At 41.6% G+C, this 18,269-nt stretch overlaps 1 protein-coding gene across 3 annotated transcripts in view; it reads left to right on the top strand.

Moving 5' to 3' along the window:
* CLIP1 (CAP-GLY domain containing linker protein 1) overlaps positions 1-17,656 on the top strand; it is a 110,375-nt gene extending 92,719 nt beyond the window's left edge. For all 3 annotated transcript variants that reach the window (XM_006865387.1, XM_006865386.1, XM_006865388.1), the window contains 6 exons: positions 5,520-5,572; positions 11,881-11,998; positions 12,084-12,234; positions 12,839-12,888; positions 14,998-15,122; positions 15,958-17,656. In XM_006865387.1, coding sequence (XP_006865449.1) covers positions 5,520-5,572; positions 11,881-11,998; positions 12,084-12,234; positions 12,839-12,888; positions 14,998-15,122; positions 15,958-16,183 — 723 coding nt within the window. In that variant the 3' untranslated portion in view covers positions 16,184-17,656. The remainder of the gene's footprint in view (positions 1-5,519; positions 5,573-11,880; positions 11,999-12,083; positions 12,235-12,838; positions 12,889-14,997; positions 15,123-15,957) is intronic.
* The last annotated feature ends 613 nt before the right edge of the window (positions 17,657-18,269 follow it).

The following is an 18,269-nucleotide window of genomic DNA, read 5'->3' on the forward strand; positions in this document are numbered from 1 at the left end:
GGTACCAGCTGAGGGAGAGGTTGAGCTGTGATGTAGGCCCTGTAGCAACCTTGTCTGAACCCACAGGAAGCTCGGAGCTGGAGTGGCTCCTCAGATTTGCCTTGATTTGAGCTGAGATGGTGAGTCTTTTTTACTTATTGATCAGTTGTTGAGTGTGATCCACCTTGGGAGGGGCTGACCACTGGGCAGCGTGGGCTTCCTTGAAGGAGTCTAAACAGCACATCACTGTGTCCACCCCGCTTCCCTCCTTTCTTCTCTGAAAGGCCTTAGCTACAAAAAGAAGTGGACTGAATCTCCCTCTTCCTTTCTCCCATCTGCCGTTGCCAAAAACATAAGTCTGTCTGTCTGTGTGTGGGAGGTGAAACTAGAAAGCCTCAGACATCGAGTGCGTTTTGTGCTGTCAAGGTAGAGCTGCTATTTTGGACCTCAGAACGCTTCTTAGGGAAGAGATGGAAATCGCCCCAATGTGACCCCCCCCTCACCAGGGCTGGTGAGAAAAGACGTGGCCATGCTGCAGTGGGTACAGCAGACAGATAGAGCTGTGCCGTCTGTGAGAAGCCTGGCTCTGAGTGCCACCACTGGCTCATCCCCGTTGGAGCACTGGCTCACTGATTGTATGGCACGTCTGTCCACTCAACACACACTCATTCCACCGATGTGTGCCGGCCAGGGTTCCAGAAGTAGAGGAGACAGCAGCAAACCGAACAGAAATGAAAATAGCTGCCCCTCTGGTGAGTTTGATTCCCATGGTTTCACTGAGCCTACAGAAGCAGGGGTCCATCCTGGAATGCTACAAATGGTAAATGCTGCCCAGTTGAGAACTGAAGGTTGGAAGTTTGAGTCCACCTAGCAGCTCAATCGTATTGCATTAGGCAAATCTGCAGCACAAGACCTCTTGAAAGTGTTGAAAAGCAAAGATGTCAGCTTGAGGACTAAGGTGCACCTGACCCAAGCCGTGGTATTTTCAATAACCTCATATGCATGTGAAAGTTGGACAATGAATAAGGAAGTCAGCAGAAGAATTGATGTATTTGAGTTACGAAGAGTATTAAAAGTACCATGGACTGCCAGAACAACAAACACATCTGTGTTGGAAGAAATGCAACCAGAATGTTCCTTAGAAACCAGGATGACCAGACTTCGTGTCTCATCCTTCGGATATATTATCAGGAGGGACCAGTCTCTGGAGAAGTACATTATACTTGGTAAAATGGAGGGTCAGCATAAAAGAGGGAGACCCCAGTGAGATGATTGGCACAGTGGCAGTAGCAGTTTGCTCAAGCATAGTTGTAATTGTGAGGATGGCACAGGCCAGGCCAGTGTTTTGGTCTGTTGTACATTGGGTTGCTGTGGGTCAGAATTGACTCAATGGCACCGAACAACAAAGTGGCTTCTCTGAAGTAAAGTCTGGACTTGGACTTTTAAAACTCAGCTCTTGAAGCCCCTACAGAATACAGTTCTGCTCTGACACACACGGGGAATCAACTTGGTAGCAACCGCTCTAACTGGATGTTAGTGGTTCAGTTACAATTTGTGTATCTATGTGGACATTTAGGCTGTTCCAGCTGTTGATTGTTATGAAAAAAGCTGCTTGGAATCTTCTTGAATAGGCATGGACATTTGTTTTCCTTTACCTTTGAATGAACTCCTAGGAGTGGGGTCTCTGGTTCGAAGGCTCAGTGGTTTTCCAAATGAGACCACTGTTTTACATTCCCACTAGCAATTGATGAGATTTTCACATGCTTGATACCACTTATACTGCACACTTTATTCCTGGGTTGACTAGGTAGACACTCCAACCCACCTGCTTTTGAAAGCCCTATACAGGGGTGCTGTGAGTCAGAACCGACTCAACAGCATAGCATCACCACCACCACCACCACCAAACCAGTGGGTGAAACTTAGTTGAGGAAAAGAGCCTTTACAGAATTTCAGGGTTTCTCCCCACAAAATACCGGTTAATTACAAAGGAAATAAAAAAAAGGTGCCTTTACAGCAGAAAACCATGCAAGATACTTCCTTAACCAGCTTCTCAAAGTTAGTAGCACCAAAAATGGAACACATGAGTGCCTCCGGTGGGAAGGACACAGGATTGCTTCTGTGGTGTCCCTGATTGGATTCTAATCACAGGGATGCATCAGAGGAATCCAAACTGATAGGCATTCTGTAGAGTAACTGACCTGGAGTTTTCAAAAATGTCAGGACCACAAAAGACAAGCATGAAAACTACTCAGGTCAAAGACTATGACTGCCAAATGCAGCTTGTGATTCTGGATTGGATCCTCGAGCAGAGGAAGTAAAGACACTGTTTTCTATAAGGATTCAACATACCCTAATGATCGCAAACGTCTGGTCTGTGATGTTCTGGCACAGTGGGTCCTCCCAGAGAGAGGAGGAGTCACCACATTCTGCTTTTTTACCAAAGGCTGAAGGATTTTTCATATGTTAATGAGTAATTTCTATTTTTCTTTGTTTTGGATTGTCTGCCATATCCTGTATCCATTCCTATATCCCTTGTAGACACTTAACACTCTTTATTTTCCTTTAATTTTTTAGTAAAACAGGTTCCTTATTTTTTTTAAAAAACAAACAAACATAAGGATAAACCATTTAAAAGGGCATAAGGGAAATAAAATGGAATCCCCCTCTCATCTCTACATTCCCCTAGATATTCTTTCTCTTGTTACATGTTTTAAAGTTTGCCTCCAACTCTTTCAGGAGCTCTGGCAGCATAGTGGTTACGAGTCGGGCTGCTCATCTCAAGATGAGCTGTTCAAAACTGCCAGCTACTCCTTGGGAGAAAGATGAGGCGTTCTGCTCCTGTAAAGGTCTACAGCCTCGGAAAATGAAACCCTGTGCAGAGTCGCTGTGGGTCAGTCGGAACCGACTCCATGATACACCACCAACTAATCTTTTTGCTTCCATTCACTTTTTAAAGATTTCTGAATATTTCTGTGAATTACATGTGTAGCAAAAACATGTTAATGGACCAGGAAATCAGAGTGTACAATGAAAAAAAAACTGTATGCGAACCTCTGACAGTTTCATGAGAAGAAAGTATGTTTATGTTCATAGTACACATGTCTGTGTACATTTAAAAATTGATGTTGTTGTTAGATGCCATCAAGTCGGTACAGACTCATAATGACCTTATGCACAGCAGAATGAAACACTGCCTGATCCTGGGCCAACCTCACTATTGTTGCCACGCTTGAGCCCGCTGATGCTGCCACTTGGCCAATCCATCTAGCTGGGGGTCTTCCTCTTTTTCTCTGACCCTCTACCTTACCAAACATGATACCCTTCTCTAGCGACTGGTCCCTTCTGACAATATGTCTGAAGTATGAGAGATGAAGTTTGGCCATCTTGGCCTCCCAGGAGCACTCTGGGTGCACTTCTTCCAAAACGGATCTATTGGTTCTTTTGGCAGCCCAGGGCACATTCAATATTCTCCTCCAACACCATAACTCAAAAACATCAATTCTTCTACGAGCTTCCTTATTCACTGTCCAGCTTTCACATGCATATGAGGTTATTGAAAATACTATGGCTTGCACCATAGTCTTCAAGCTGACATCTTTGCTCTTCAACACTTTAAAAAGTTCCTGTGCAGCACATTTGCCTAATGTTTGATTTCTTGACTGCTGCTTCCCTGAGTGTTGATAGTTGATCCAAGATCTAGAATGACTGTTGCATAATTAGTAGCTCTAGTGACTAATTGTTGTTATTGTTACTAAGTGCTCAACTCATAGCAACCCTGTGTAATGTTTCTGAGGAGCAGCTGGTGGGTTTGAACTGCCAACTTTGAGGTTAGCAGTCCAGTGCTTGTCCTACAGCGCAACAACACGACTGTGAAAGACTATAGTGACTATTTGTTGTTGTTAAGTGCCGATTCATAGCTACCCTGTATAGGGTTTTCAGGGAGTGACTAATGGATTTGAACTGCTGACCTTGTGGTTTAAACTGACATTGCAGTCAAGTGTCTATCCTTTAGTGCCATGCGAGGACTATATAGTGACTATGTTATTGTTGTTGTTAAATGCCATCAAGTCGGTTCCGACTCATAGCAGCCCTGCATAGGGTTTCCAAGGTGGCTTTGAATCGCTGACCTAGTGGTTCAAAGTCCAGTGCTGATCCTATAGCACCACCATGATGACACAGAGGGAGCAAATGGCTTAAATTCTGAGATATTGAAGGTCTTTATATAATCTTTGGTGTTAACCCTTGATTTACCAAAACACATAAAAGAGTTGAAGTTGGTATTTGGCTAAACGGTGTGCAGGTTGGTGGTAAAGTTGCGTCTTTTCTGATAGTATCAACTTAAAAAAAAAAAAAAATCCTTCATGGAATAATAGAATTTTAGAACTATAGGGCTGCTGAAAATTCTTATGTAAATGATTTCTTTTCCATAAATGAGAAACAAATGCCTCGAATATGGTAACTGCCATAGCCTGGGTTCTCTAGAGGAGAAAACCAGTAAAGCGTGGATATTGTTGTCGCTGTTGTTAAGTGCTGTTGGCTCAGTTCTGACTCACAGCCACCCTGCAAAGGGTTTCGGAGTAGTGGCTGGTGGGTTTGAATTGCTGACCTGGCTGCCTCATGTGGTGGTTGGGGTTGACTAATCCAAAACCTGCAGCTCATACAGCAGGCTGGAGGTCTCATTTGGCTGTGGGGGTTGCTGAAGTTGATGAATCCACTGTCTGTCTGAAAGTCAGGCAGCAGGTCAGAGACTTCTGCAGGCAAAGTCCTAAGAAATGGAGGTCTAGTAACCAGAAGAGTACAGCGCTGAGAAAGTGTGAGCTTGGCTGGAGCATTCATTTGTATACCAGTTTCCCCAAGGAAACGCCCCTTTCAGCTGATCGGATGTTTATATCAGACAACAGAATGGAAGGTGGCTACAGAGTATGTTCAGAACCACTGTAAATTACAGCCTAGGCAGACTGACACAGTGCATCAACCAGCCCATGATTCCATTCATGTGTGTTGAGCTCCTGGTGTGGTGCTGCTGGGTAATGCACTGGACCACAAGGTCAGTGGTTCAGACTCACCAGCTGTTCCTTGGAAACCCTATACAGGGTCACTGTGAGTTGGAACCAACTCTGCAACACCTAACAGCAGCAACAGTGGGTGAATGGCCCATATAAGCTAAATAACCTCTCAGTCCATTTGGAATAGGTGTTTTGCTATTTGAGTAAAGGAACCTGAAGGCTACTTTCCAAAGGTTTCACTCATTGAACAGACATTTATTGTTGCCTTAAATGAATCAAGGGATTACTATTTGATTCCTTTAACTCCAGGCTCATGAAGATTGGGTATCATTCGGGTCATAAATGATTTGTAACTTAATGGCAGTACATCCTGTGATAGTGTGGATTCTTGGTGGCTTTCTTTGCCTGTGAAGGGAGTGGATTACTTTTGCTGTCCTAGAGCTTAGCAGTGTGACATGCTACAGGGTGAGGAACAGTCCTTTCTTCAAGCTTGTTAGGAACTAAACTTTTCTGGTTTGTTTTTTTTTCTAGCTGGAAGAAGAGAGATCTGTGCTCAATAATCAATTGTTAGAAATGAAAAAGAGGTAAGTTTTCTCCTTTTGCTTATTGGGGTATGTGTATGTGTGTGCTTTATAAGGAACATGCCAGAACAGGACGTGGACAGTGACTTACAGTAGAAAACAAGGGACTGTGTATTCAGAAAAGTGCATTGTGGTAGTTTGGTGAACTCATAACTGATACATTTTGAAAAGTTAACTTGTAAATTTTTTACTATTAATAACTAGAAGAACAGTATAAAAATTTTAAGCCATGTCCATTGCATTTGTTAAGATGTGTTCTAACATCAGATCCTTGTGTTAGACTGATAGTGGATCTGTAAAATAAACACTGGCCTGTGAACCTCAAATTTGGTGGTTCCAGTTCACCAGCTGCTCCTTGGGAGAAAGATGAGGCTTTCTGCTCCTGCAAAGCTGTATAGCCTCGGAAACCCTGTAAGGAGTCGCTATGAGTCGGAACTGACTCGACGGCACTTAACAAAAACAACCATCTAATATCTGTAACAAACAACTACCATCATTGCAGAGGTAGCTTTTGTTCTACATACACATAAATAACCTATTGCAGTAATAGAAAATTTTTAGCTTTTCAATAGTAATTTATTTTATTGCCATTTCAAATATTTCTGCTTATTTTCATAAAAAGTCCTTTGGTTATTTTATTATTCTTCCATAATAAGAATATTCAAACAGAGACCCAGTACTTTTGAGTGAGGATGACAGCGGCCCACAGACATCATAGTTTTTGAAGCCGGACGCTTCTCTCTCCTGATGGCTGCTGTCTGCTCTTTTATGCTGTCAGGTTGTGTCTAGGGAAACGTCTGTGCTTTGCAGAACTGCAGGCCAGGTAGGTGTGTGTGTGCTACGGCTGAGGAGCCACAGCCTGAACAGTAGTTGACAGCAGAGTTCGAAACACACACATCCTATCAGAACAGTGGCTTGCTTTATTTCTTACTAAAAATAAAAAGATCATAAAGTTTTTAAAAGTAGCATAACCAAGAATTCCTCCATGCTTTTGTTAAGTATCTATTCTCTACATGTCAGGACACAAGAGCGTTCCCCACAAACATCCTGACACCTTGTCTTATGTGAGCAGTGGCTTAGAAACGTGGGGGCTTATTTAGCCAGTTGTGATGTCTGAGTGCCAGAAACTGCATCCTGAAGAACACTAGGCTCAGCCCAGGGCTTGCTTTTCTTGATTAAGAAAAACTTAGATTCATTAACCTTTAGGATCCCATCAGAAAGTGCTCATATGCCAGAACGCACTTGTGCCTCACCTTGGCCGTGCCCCTGGTGCAGCCAGGTGTCCTCCAGGTGACCAGGAGGTGTGCCTGGCCTGCTGTGCCTGCACCTAGTTCCTGGAGATGGGCACAGCTGTGACCCATGTTAGGTTCAGGATAAGTGATTTACTTATGTGAGATTCCTTTTCTGTAAAGAACCTCATGTAATTAGTGATCAAGGGCAAACAGAAAATCAACAGGGCAGGTTACTAGGGCATTTCAGTGAGGAAACATAAAGATGGGTCGGCCTGTATTGGCATAGCCCCTTACCTTGATGTGGCACTAAATAACTCACAAGGTCATTGACTCTCGAAACAGCCCATGAAACAGCTGCTGGCCTTGCACTTAAAAATGACGAACAGGAGCCCCAAAATTAAATAACTCGGCCAAGAATTCAGATCTTTAGATTTTTATGTAGGTTCTTTTCTCACTCTTCTTTGGAGACTTTCATTGATTTGTTACTCGTTTAATTAAGTTTTGAAAGAAAGCAGCTAAGTTGACCTTAAGTGAATCACATCCCTTTCAGAATGTGATATTAGGCATGTGGCTGTTTTCATAGCTTAAAAAGATGGAACCAATTTGGCTACTTTCAGATGTTCTCTCCTGATGTGACTGTCTCTGCTTGCCTTTTAAGTCCTGGCTACGTTTGGTTTGTAAATGATACTTGTTTTGTTGTGTGTTTCTGTTTTTCTTTCCTCAGTGAAAAAAAAGTCATTATCTATTTAGAAGTGAATTTTTTTGCTTGTTTTTCTGTTAATTAACCCCCAGGGGGAAAAAAGTATATTTGTGTTTTAGAAATTTGACTATAAATATATTTTAGCTAACAATTTGGGCCATGAAACACTTTCTGGAAGTCATTTTGGTAGTGGATTAATATATGGGTGTTTCAGAAGGTTTGTAGAAAAATTCCATTGCCTTTTAATTTCATTTTTCCATGGACTTTTTGAGACCCCCTCACATATAGGTCTATGCATGGAATGGTTACATAAATTTATTTCAGAGAGCACTAAACATAATTTATAGTATCTTAATTTTCTAAAGGAGTCCTGGTGTGGTGCTGTCAGATAAGCACTGGACTGCTAACTGCTAGGTCAGCAATTCAAACCCACCAGCCTCTCCTTGGAAACCCTATAATACAGGATGGCTATGAGTCAAAACTGACTTGACAGCAATTAACAACAACTTTTTAACGGAGTGTGGAAAATACTTAGATCAGAACAGTATTTGAAATGTTGTTCATGCAAGAACTGAAAGTCTTGTGTTTGCAGTTTCCCTAAGAAGTGACCCTGAACACCCACCCCCCAGTCAGATCCCCGAACACTGTAGTAGCCACGTAATCACTGCATCCCAGCAGACAGTTACACCTTTGTCAGCTCTGTTTAACTTACTCATAGGGTCTCTGACTATAGAATGAAACTAGTTGTCATTAAGAAATTAGTGCCTTCCTCCTGTATTTACTGTGGTTTCACGGAAACTGCAAGCATTGAATAGCGAAACCACATGGCAGTCAAGATTTTTTTCTCCTAAGTTTAAAAATGCAATCATTTCTTTGGAAAATTGGTCTCCCAAGTTGGGCAGACTTCCTTCAAAACAGGTTCTGAGTGGTCTCCTAAATAAAGCAGAGTAGCCTTTGAATTTTTGCTCCTCATTCGACTTCAGCCTAAAGAAGAGTTGGGAACCTGTCTGGCTTCCCTTCTCTCTTCTCGGCCTTTTGAGACTGAAGAAGAGACTCTGAAATCAAAATCTTCGACATGGAATTTTGGGAGTCACAGATAATTCTGTTAGTGTAAATGCCAGGGTTCTGCCAGGAATGAAAGCGAGTGGACGCTACGCTACCGTCTCCCAGTTCTAAAGAGGCCACGTTCTAGACCAGCTCATGAAACACACTGTGGGTTGCTGACTGTCTGACTGTCTCCGAGCTAGCGCTACTTACCAATGCTCATTTCACTCCTCTCTTTTCCCTTTCCTACTCTTGCTTCCTTTGCTATATCTGTGTGTCTTTAATGGTAAGACTCAAGAAAGTCTATCCACGTTATAATAAATAAACTTCATATATTTTTAGTAAACCAAATTGTTGTATATATATTTTTGGCTGCCTTTGTCCCTCTGTGTCTTGCTTTTGTTTTGTAAACTGTTCTCAACAGCACACACACACACACACACACACATACACACACACTCACTCAAATTCCTTATTCATATCTACAGCAAAGAACTTCAGTGCAAATTTAGTTCTCCTTACTGTATTTACATTTCTCTTCATGTTTCTAATATTTAGTTCTTGTTATTTTGCATTTTTAAAGCTTGCCCAGTAACACTTTAAGGTATTTGCTTCATTACTGGAATTTATTTCTTAATGAAGTAGTAAGGAAAGAATCTGGGTTGGGGGCAAGAGAAGGATTTCTGGCCCTTGTCTCCCTTCTTTCATATGGAGTGTGTCTCTTCCCTTCTTGATCTTGTGAGTCATGCCAAGTCCATACCTGGACAGCACACAATCCCAGGGGCTCCCTGTTGGCCTGGTTTGTGACTCCCATCAGTCATTTTTTGCATAAATAGCTTACTCTCACCCCTCTTGGTGTGTGCAGTGGGTTTGGGCCTTAGACGTAGCCTCACAGGCCAGCATTGAAGATCTGATGAGCTGCTGAGGTCTGTTCTGTCGTTGGCTTAGAAACCACAAGCCAGGCTCTCTCTCAACCGTGTAGCTTTTGGTAATTTATATAAGAGATCTACTGCTTGCTGTCTTCTCAGAAAGCAACCTGGCTTCAAGGCTGTGTGTATATGAATATGCATGATTGATTACAAGCAGGGTTTTCAGGTGGTGGCAGTTCTGTTTCCTGCTCCCAGCTGCTGGTGCGCTTATCCCATCACAATACAAAGAAGCTGGGGAGCTCAGTTAATTTGAGGTTCCAATGCTTGGAAAACCTCAGTCTGTTTAAACAACAACCAAACATGTTCAGTAAAAATACGTTAAATTACGCTTTTCCAAGATAAGGTTGATCAATAACAAGAGAAGCTTTCTTTGGCAATATTTTCACCATAGAATAAACTGTCAAGTTTAAAAGAAACTTCAGCATCCCAAGATTTACTAATCTGTGGATAACACCAGATATTTACTTTCCAGGTGGCAAAAAGTACCTGTCACACTCCTACCATTTAAATTTTTGTCTTGTTTTCACCAAAAGCGAGATCCTATTTTGTAGCATGGTGTGTTACAAACTTAGTCATCCCACAGCACTGATGTCCGCCCCTTTCCAGTGTACCTATAGAGCTTGGGGTTGAATTCAAGAACATCCCGTAAGTCTCAGATTCTTTTCTTACTACTGACCATGCTGGAGTGTATAGTGTGAGCCACACAATGAGAGAAAGACAACACGTCTATTTTCATCTTTGTGTAGAATTTCAATTTACCATAAGTCATAAGAATTCTGTAATTCATGTGCCGGATATCTTGGGTCTCACTAACCAGACATACATTCTGCCATTTCTAACCTGGGCCTCAGTCTCCTCTTGCTCCAGTTGGTTCTAAAATGGACAGAACCATGACATGCTCCACCTTCACCCAGTTACTGCCAGCAGAACCCGAGAGTCATTTGGCTGGTTGTTGTTAAAGCAGCGACAGGTGCTCCCTGTTTGCATTAATGCGCTGTCAGAAGTCGGGGTGCAGCGAAGACAGTGTGGCTACTAGCAAGGACACTTCTCCCCAGTTTTGTTTTCCCCCTATGGTTTTTGTGATACAAGGTTTCTTTTCCTCTCATGTTTCAGTCTGCAAGTAATTTTTAATAAAAACTTTTGTTTTAGAATAAATATAGATTTACAGAAGTTGCAAATGAGCACCGAGATTCCCGATATCCTTCTTACCCAGCCCTCTCAAATGCTAAGTTCTTATGTAACCACGGCACATTTATCCAGACTAAGATTTCCCAGTGTAGACTTGATTTGGATGCCCCAGTTTTTTCATTCAGGTCATTTTTTCCTTTTCTCAGATCCAATCCAGAAATGCCCCTTACATTAAGTTGCTGTAGCTCCTCAGTCTCCTCCAATCTGTCTGTTCTTCAGTCTTTCCTTGTCTTTCTGACTTGGACACTTTTGCATGTATATCATTTTGACAACCAAAATGTGTAACGATCACTCAATAATGCATTTTTACCTGCCCCTTTGGGTTGTATCTTCTTCCCCTCCTCTCTCTCATCCTTGCCTGTCTTCCCCACACGCCCTTGGATCCTAGGTAAACATTTCCCTCTTACTAAAGGCCTTGCCCTACCCCCTACCCCAGCTGGCTCTTCAGAGAACAGAAAGCCAGGTGCCCGACTCTCTCCCTCCAGGCTCCCACGCTTTCATTTTATACCTGGAAACCCATGTTAACATTCTCCGTTCTAGCCTTTACGTAAGTACCTTTCATTTTGATGAGCAACTCCATGTCCTCTTCAGATTCTAGGGGTTGGAAAGCAGTAATCTTTTGGTTTGAATAATGGTAATAATCCTTGCTTTGTTTTGGCCCATAATATCTCAAAAACCACATTCTTGGAACTTGCTGAAAAGTTACTGAAATTAGTGAGAACCAATGGATACTTCCAGCATAAAATTGCTCTGCATGAAATCATACAATCGCTTTGCATGTGTGTATTTTTCTTTACTTGTTGTAATTGCTTGGTAATAATTTATTCAAGAAGTGACAGAATTCAAATTTGGGATTAGATTTTAGTGGAATTTTTTTGGGAGGGGGAGTGTAACAGTTTTATTTTTTTAAACTCTCCATCTTCCAAATTAATAACTTGTTTCTTTAAATTTGAATGGATACAATGATATGCAGAGTCTGGCATGTCTATGCATAGGTACACTTTTCTCCCCTCACAGTAAGTAGCATTTCAAGTAACATTGTGCATAATAGTCTCAACCCCTATCAAACTCCCTGTTACACATTGGTTTTTTGTTTTGTTTTGTTTTGTTTTGGCCTTAACTAAAGTTAATTGTGTGGGGTTTCTTTTGTTGTTGTTTTTCAGTCGTAAACTGACTTCTCGGTTGATTTCTGGAACTTTTAACTCTTTGGTCTTTTAGGGAATCCAAGTACATAAAAGACACAGATGAAGAGAAAGCTTCATTGCAGAAATCCATCAGTATTACTAGTGCCTTACTCACGGAGAAGGATGCGGAGCTGGAGAAGCTGAGGAATGAGGTAGAGTCCCGCCTTACCTCGGGCTCAGACCACAGCCAGCCAGCTAGGTGTAGGCTCTGCGCTAAGCTCTGCCCCTGTGTTCCAGGTGACCGTGCTGAGGGGAGAGAATGCCTCTGCCAAGTCCTTGCACTCCGTGGTTCAGTCTCTCGAGTCTGATAAGGTGAAGCTTGAGCTAAAGGTAAAGAACCTGGAGCTCCAGCTCAAAGAAAACAAGAGGCAGCTCAGCAACTCCTCAGGTAAAATGTCATCTGTGAGCTCGGCCCTCCCACACAGGGTGCAAGGTGGTGCCTCCTGCAGAGGAGCAGTTCCCAGGAGGGAGGAGCCCTCAGACAGCTGGGCAGCTGCTCCTGACCTGGACCATCTGTCCTTGGCTCTCCGTTGCTTATCCAATGAGGGCTACCCCCAACTCAGGGCCAGCTCACAAGGCTGAGCCTGGTGTCTGACTCCTGGATTTCCCAGTGCTTGCTGAATGTTGTCACAAGAAACACTGGTTAGTGACAGGTATCGCCACAGCAGTGACCATAGTGCTGGCAGATCACTGAGTGGAGGTGAGCAGAGATGGCCCCTTTGTTCTCTTAACTTCCCAGGTTCTGGTACCTGTTCTTAGCCAGTGGATGGCTAGTCTGCAGAGAGAACACCCAAGGGGATAGGGCCAGTGTGTCTGACCCCTTCAGTACCCAAAGTGGGGCAAAAGCTCCATCCCATGCTCTTTTAGAGGGACCTGGGAAATCCCACATGGAAATCCGTTTCCTCCAGCTTCCCTTGCACTGTGATAACTAGGAAACCAGACTGTACTGCACTCGAATCCCCTCCATCGTGTGTGTTTGTTTTGTCACTCAGGTAACACTGACACTAAGGCAGAAGAGGACGAGCGAGCCCAGGAGAGTCAGGTAATAGTCCTGCTGAGTGTTTTACTTTGTTGCAATTCAAAAAAAATCATTTAATCTTTTAAAATGGTCATGCATTCATATGGCTCAACTATTGAACTAGACTCTCTCGCTTTCTCTCTCCATATATATATATACATACAAGTCCCGGTGTTATATATAGAGAGAACACTAGGACTTCTGTGTACTAGTAGGGGCTTCAGAAAGTTTATGGGGAAATTACATTATCTTCTCATTCCATTTTTCCACAAACTTTTTGAAGCCCCCTCATATTTCTGTAGAATAAACTTCTAGAAGTAGAATTGTTACATCAAAGAGTACCATGTTCATCTTTACCTTAAAAATAAAAAAATAAAAAAAGACAAGTTCTTGAAAACCAGGTTTCATAAAACCGAGATGAACACAATAGCCCTAGTTTCAAAAATGGTATTGTATGAAGAGAGATGATTTTATATTTACAAAGTAGCTATACATAGGGAACAAACATCATCCTTTAATAGTATGCATGAAATGCATTTATACATCCAAAATTCAAAGGTACAGAAAGCTGTCTCACTTTTAAATAACAGGAGAGTCTTAGTGGATTGGAGAGCAGTTTTAGTTCTATCTGAAGATTTTTCTGAGAGGATCCAATGAATGTACTCACTCATCCTGGGATTTAGCACTGTTTGATTAGTTTGTGTGTCTAGTAGGCATAATACTTAACAGTTTTTCTCCTCTTTTCCCCTTTCCTGCTTCCATTTGTTTCTGCCGCTGACAACACTTTTCTTCCATCAGCAAATGGTTTGTTTTACGTTTCCTAACTTGTGTTTGTGTGCATATGTGTGTGATTTCTTGATATGCTTATATCCATTCTATGGCTTTTTCTTCTTCCTGAAATGGAGTTCTAAAGAGGGTGTTGACTTCTAAATCTGTAAAATACATTTGAGGAGTGAACATAGATTCAGTGGCTCTGCCTCCAAAGCCAGCATTTTTCAGGGAGGAGCTGCAGTGAGCATGAGTTTAATTTTCTAACTTGCCCCAGCAGGAGAGGAAAAAGCCAAATACATGTTTCTTTAGAAAGTAAATATGTGTATGTGTATATGGTTTCAATATTGCAGAGTGGGCCCTTCATTAGGCAGAGAAGTGAGGCCATGTTAGTATTTGCAGAGGAGGAAGAAACCTTTGTTTTAAAAGGCCTTTGATGAGGTCAAGAGCAGCCATCCTGGTGTTCGTCTCACTGCCCCGTGGTCCAGGGCCCCCACTCTGCCTGTGTGGGTTCTCAACAGCTTGGCAGCATGTGCCATTGCTTTCTTGGGCCAAGGGGCACTCTGACCTTCTCTTTTAAACCCTTTGCCTTTCCCAGAAGAAAGTTACATCTCTTCCCACCCTAATTAGTTCCCAGTAGATGCTAAATGAAGGTCTGATGTGAATTTCCATGTAGTTTTTTCAAATCCACAGAAGAGAAAAGTTTTTGATTGATTCCAAGTTTTCATGGAACAACTAGCTGATGACACTTTTTTGCAAAATTGTGCATATCTTTTTATGTGTAGAAGCAAAAAACAATTTAAGCTTATAGTGTGCCATGCAATCAGAAATAGAAAATGATAATTTTTGGAGAATTCAAGGTATGGTTCTTTTTTTTGTTTTTCTATCAAAAGAAATCAATGTTTCTTGGCATTTTCCATGAGTCAGTAGTAGTACCCCACCAGCCCACGATGTAGGTAGTCACGTGTAATTCCGTTTGACTCACTGACAATGGAAACTTCAGCACATACTGTGAAAATACCACTGATGAAATGTGATTTTAAATGTTTTTAAAACATTAAAAATAGCATCTAGTCCATAAAGAAAATTTGGAGACTGTTGGATGGGAAAGAAAGGGAAGAAGACGTGCTAGAAAGGTCACCTTACTGTGGCTCTGACTCGAGTCAAACAGTCTCAACATTTCTATTCCTTGTGAAGTTGGTCACCATGCTTCAGTAATGGCCACTGTCAGCCCCTGCTGGGACGTCTGCCACACTTCTAGCCATAGTGAGAGGAGGTTCCCAGGATTGCTCGCTATACCGTCTTCTGTGTGTTTTAAATATTTCACTCCTTTGACTGCTGCTGTTTTCTTTCCTCCCCATATAGATTGATTTCCTAAATTCAGTCATTGTGGACCTTCAGAAGAAGAATCAAGACCTCAAGTTGAAGGTGGAGATGATGTCAGAAGCAGCCCTCAACGGCAATGGGGAAGACCTGAACAATTATGACAGGTATTCTATACTCTGGTAGCGTAGTGGTTACGAATCGGGCTGCGAACCGGAAGGTCAGTAGTTCGAAGCTACCAGCTGCTCCGCGGGAGAAAGATGAGGCGATCTGCTCCCGTAAAGATTTACAGCCTCGGAAACCCTATTCAGGTTCACTATGGGTCGAAACCGACTCGACGGCACTTAACAACAACAACAACAACAACATTCTGTACTAAGAGACACTGCCCCAGCCCTATGATCAGTTGTGGATACATTGTTGTGACCACAGGGTTTTCAGTGGCTGATTTTAGGAGGCAGAACACCAAGCCTTCCTTCCTTGTCTGCCGTAAGTCTGAACACACCACTGAACCTTGTGCAGCATCAGAGCGAACCACACAGACCTTCGCTGGCACACAAGTGGTAGCTGCACATGAGCTGCGTTGGCCATAAACCGGTCTCCATGAAGGTTGCAACCGAGTGTTGGCTGCAAATGGTTGGAGAGCAAAATACCAAGAATATAGTTAGCTAATACTTGAGGTTCACAGACTTGGCTATAATTAGCTCCTTTTTCTTTTTTTAAAATTTTACTTCTTATTGTGATTTTAGTGAAAATTAACAGAGCAGATTGGTTTTGCATCCAACGGTGCATACACAATATCACAGTATCACAGCACTCTTTCCACTTCCTTCCTGCACTGACCACTTTGTCTTTGTCCTCCTTTCCTATTTTTTCCTGTCTTCTGAACCTTAATCCTGGGCAAATGCTGCCCTTCTTAATTAGTTCTTGCCTGCTCCCCTTCCCCCCATGAATTTCTTTGGCTCTAAATGAGTTTCTGATTATGCCTCTTAACATTTGTAGTGATGACCAGGAGAAGCAGTCCAAGAAGAAACCTCGCCTTTTCTGTGACATCTGTGACTGCTTTGACCTCCATGACACAGAGGACTGTCCCACCCAGGCACAGATGTCCGAGGACCCACCCCACTCCACACACCACGGCAGCCGGAGCGAGGAGCGGCCGTACTGTGAGATCTGTGAGATGTTTGGACACTGGGCAACCAACTGCAATGATGATGAGACCTTCTGATGAAGCCAGAAGTCAAGAGCTGGCCTTTCCCAGATACACTTAAGATCGAAAACTTAACACCAGCAATGTGTGTGGACTTCAGGAGAACTCTTATTAGTTTTGACCGCAGTAACCAACCAATCTAAGAAAAATATTTTCATCTCCAACAAATAACCCTGTTAGTCTCCCCTTATTATAAATTAGAATAATAAATAAATGCCTAGAGGGTGAGTTTTCACCTCGCCTGTTGTCTTGATGTTTAAAAGCTTGAAGAACATGCTGCACCACATGCATTAGCTGTGTGGCCCCTCGCAGAACAGTCCCTTATTTAAATCACTTTAAATTATGCTGTTACTTTTCATATTTGCACTAAACTATTTCCAGGCTGCATTTGTATATTTAGATTTTGTTTTTTGTTTTGTCAAGCTCTGACACTGGAATGAGTGGCAAAAAAAAAAAAAAAAAGGTTCCATTTTTGCATTTTTGCATTTTTGCATTTTCATCTCCTCATTTAAAAGATTTTATTTCTAGTCAAAGACACAGCTGAGCTTTTTGCGCTACCTGATTGCAGTAATGCCTTTATTTCAGGCTTGGTGATCCTTAGGTATGGTTATAAAATCATGAAACAGAAAAAAGGAGGGGGAGCCCTAAAACTGCTGTGGGCACATTTTGTAATCTTGATGCTGCACCCACTTACCCTATTGTGCTGTTTGTTTTTTTGTTTTGCATAATTTCAGCTTCTATATATTATATGAATATATTTTTAAAGAATCTATATTTTGGGAAAAACACAGACACACAGTGTGTCTTTCAGATTTTTACCTTTATGAGGGGGAAAATACAAGACACTTAAAACGTTCATCAAGACTTAACTAACCACCTAGGCCCGAAGTCACATCATGTGGCTTTGCAACTACTTTGTTTTCATTTTATTTCAGAGATTTAAATAACTGGGAGAATGGTCCTCCCCACCCCATTTTTTTTCTATCTCTAACAGATATCCCCGGCAGTCAATTTATTAGATATAAAACATACAAATAAGCCAACATACAGTCTTCCTTCACAAGTATTTATTCACTGTGTTTTTAGATGAATGTATGATGAGAAATTCCACATTAATAATTGTGGATTTTCTTATCACAAAAATAAAGCGAAGGACCTCAAGAACCGGAACAGTCTATCAACCAATTAGAATCTATTTATCTTCATTGAATGTCTTCTAGAACATGGAAAAAGTATTAAGTACAATGTATCTTCCATGCTACATGTATAATAAGAACTTCTATAATTGTACAGATTCCTTTGATGTATTTTCCCCTCAAGATGATCAGTTGTGTGTTTGACAAGTGAATATTAAATAAATCTGTAATCAGTTGGAATTTTTGGTTTATAAACATAATAGGAATTGTTTCCCAAACAGAAAATGTGTAAAAGCAGTATTAAAATTTAAGCAAACAAGTGTTCTGTATCTACTTTAATAAATAGTTATTCTTTTTTGCCAGTGGTACTAAATTGATATTATTTTTTCATCAGTTTATTTGTCATCATGGCATTTCATCAAACAAGCAGCAAGATAGACCCAAATAGGAATTCTTGCTGCAGTCTTGTTGCTAAACAGCTTCTCAAAAACTGTTAAGTCCTTATTTCCATGTTCTGTGACCCACTTAAACGAAATACCTAAGGTATTTATGTCTTGCTCTATGACACCATGTTACTTAACAAAACCATAAGGAACACTGGGTAGAACCACAGAGCTACTGTGATACATACATAAAGGACTATTGAACCAATTTGTGAGCCAGGTTTTTGAACATCTTATTTTTAGAGTTAAGACTTCCCCACAGGCAGATATTTTCAAAGCAGAGTTACAGTTGAGCAAAATAAATTGCTTTTACTTAAATAATACCTCATAACAGTAGTTCTCAAGTTTGGTATTGACCTTAGAAGACTGAGAAACAAACTAAGTAAGTGTGCAGTATTTATAAGGTAATGGTTGTAGTACAGCAATGTCTTATGTGGTCTGTGAAAGCACTCGTCAGTCCCCTTCTAGCAGGCTGGTGCTGTTTGTGTAGGACAATTTGTCATCCTGGCCTTCCTTATTTATACT

This window comes from Chrysochloris asiatica, unplaced genomic scaffold (genome assembly GCF_000296735.1).
Source record: "Chrysochloris asiatica unplaced genomic scaffold, ChrAsi1.0 scaffold00078, whole genome shotgun sequence".
Taxonomy (NCBI): Eukaryota; Metazoa; Chordata; class Mammalia; order Afrosoricida; family Chrysochloridae; genus Chrysochloris; species Chrysochloris asiatica.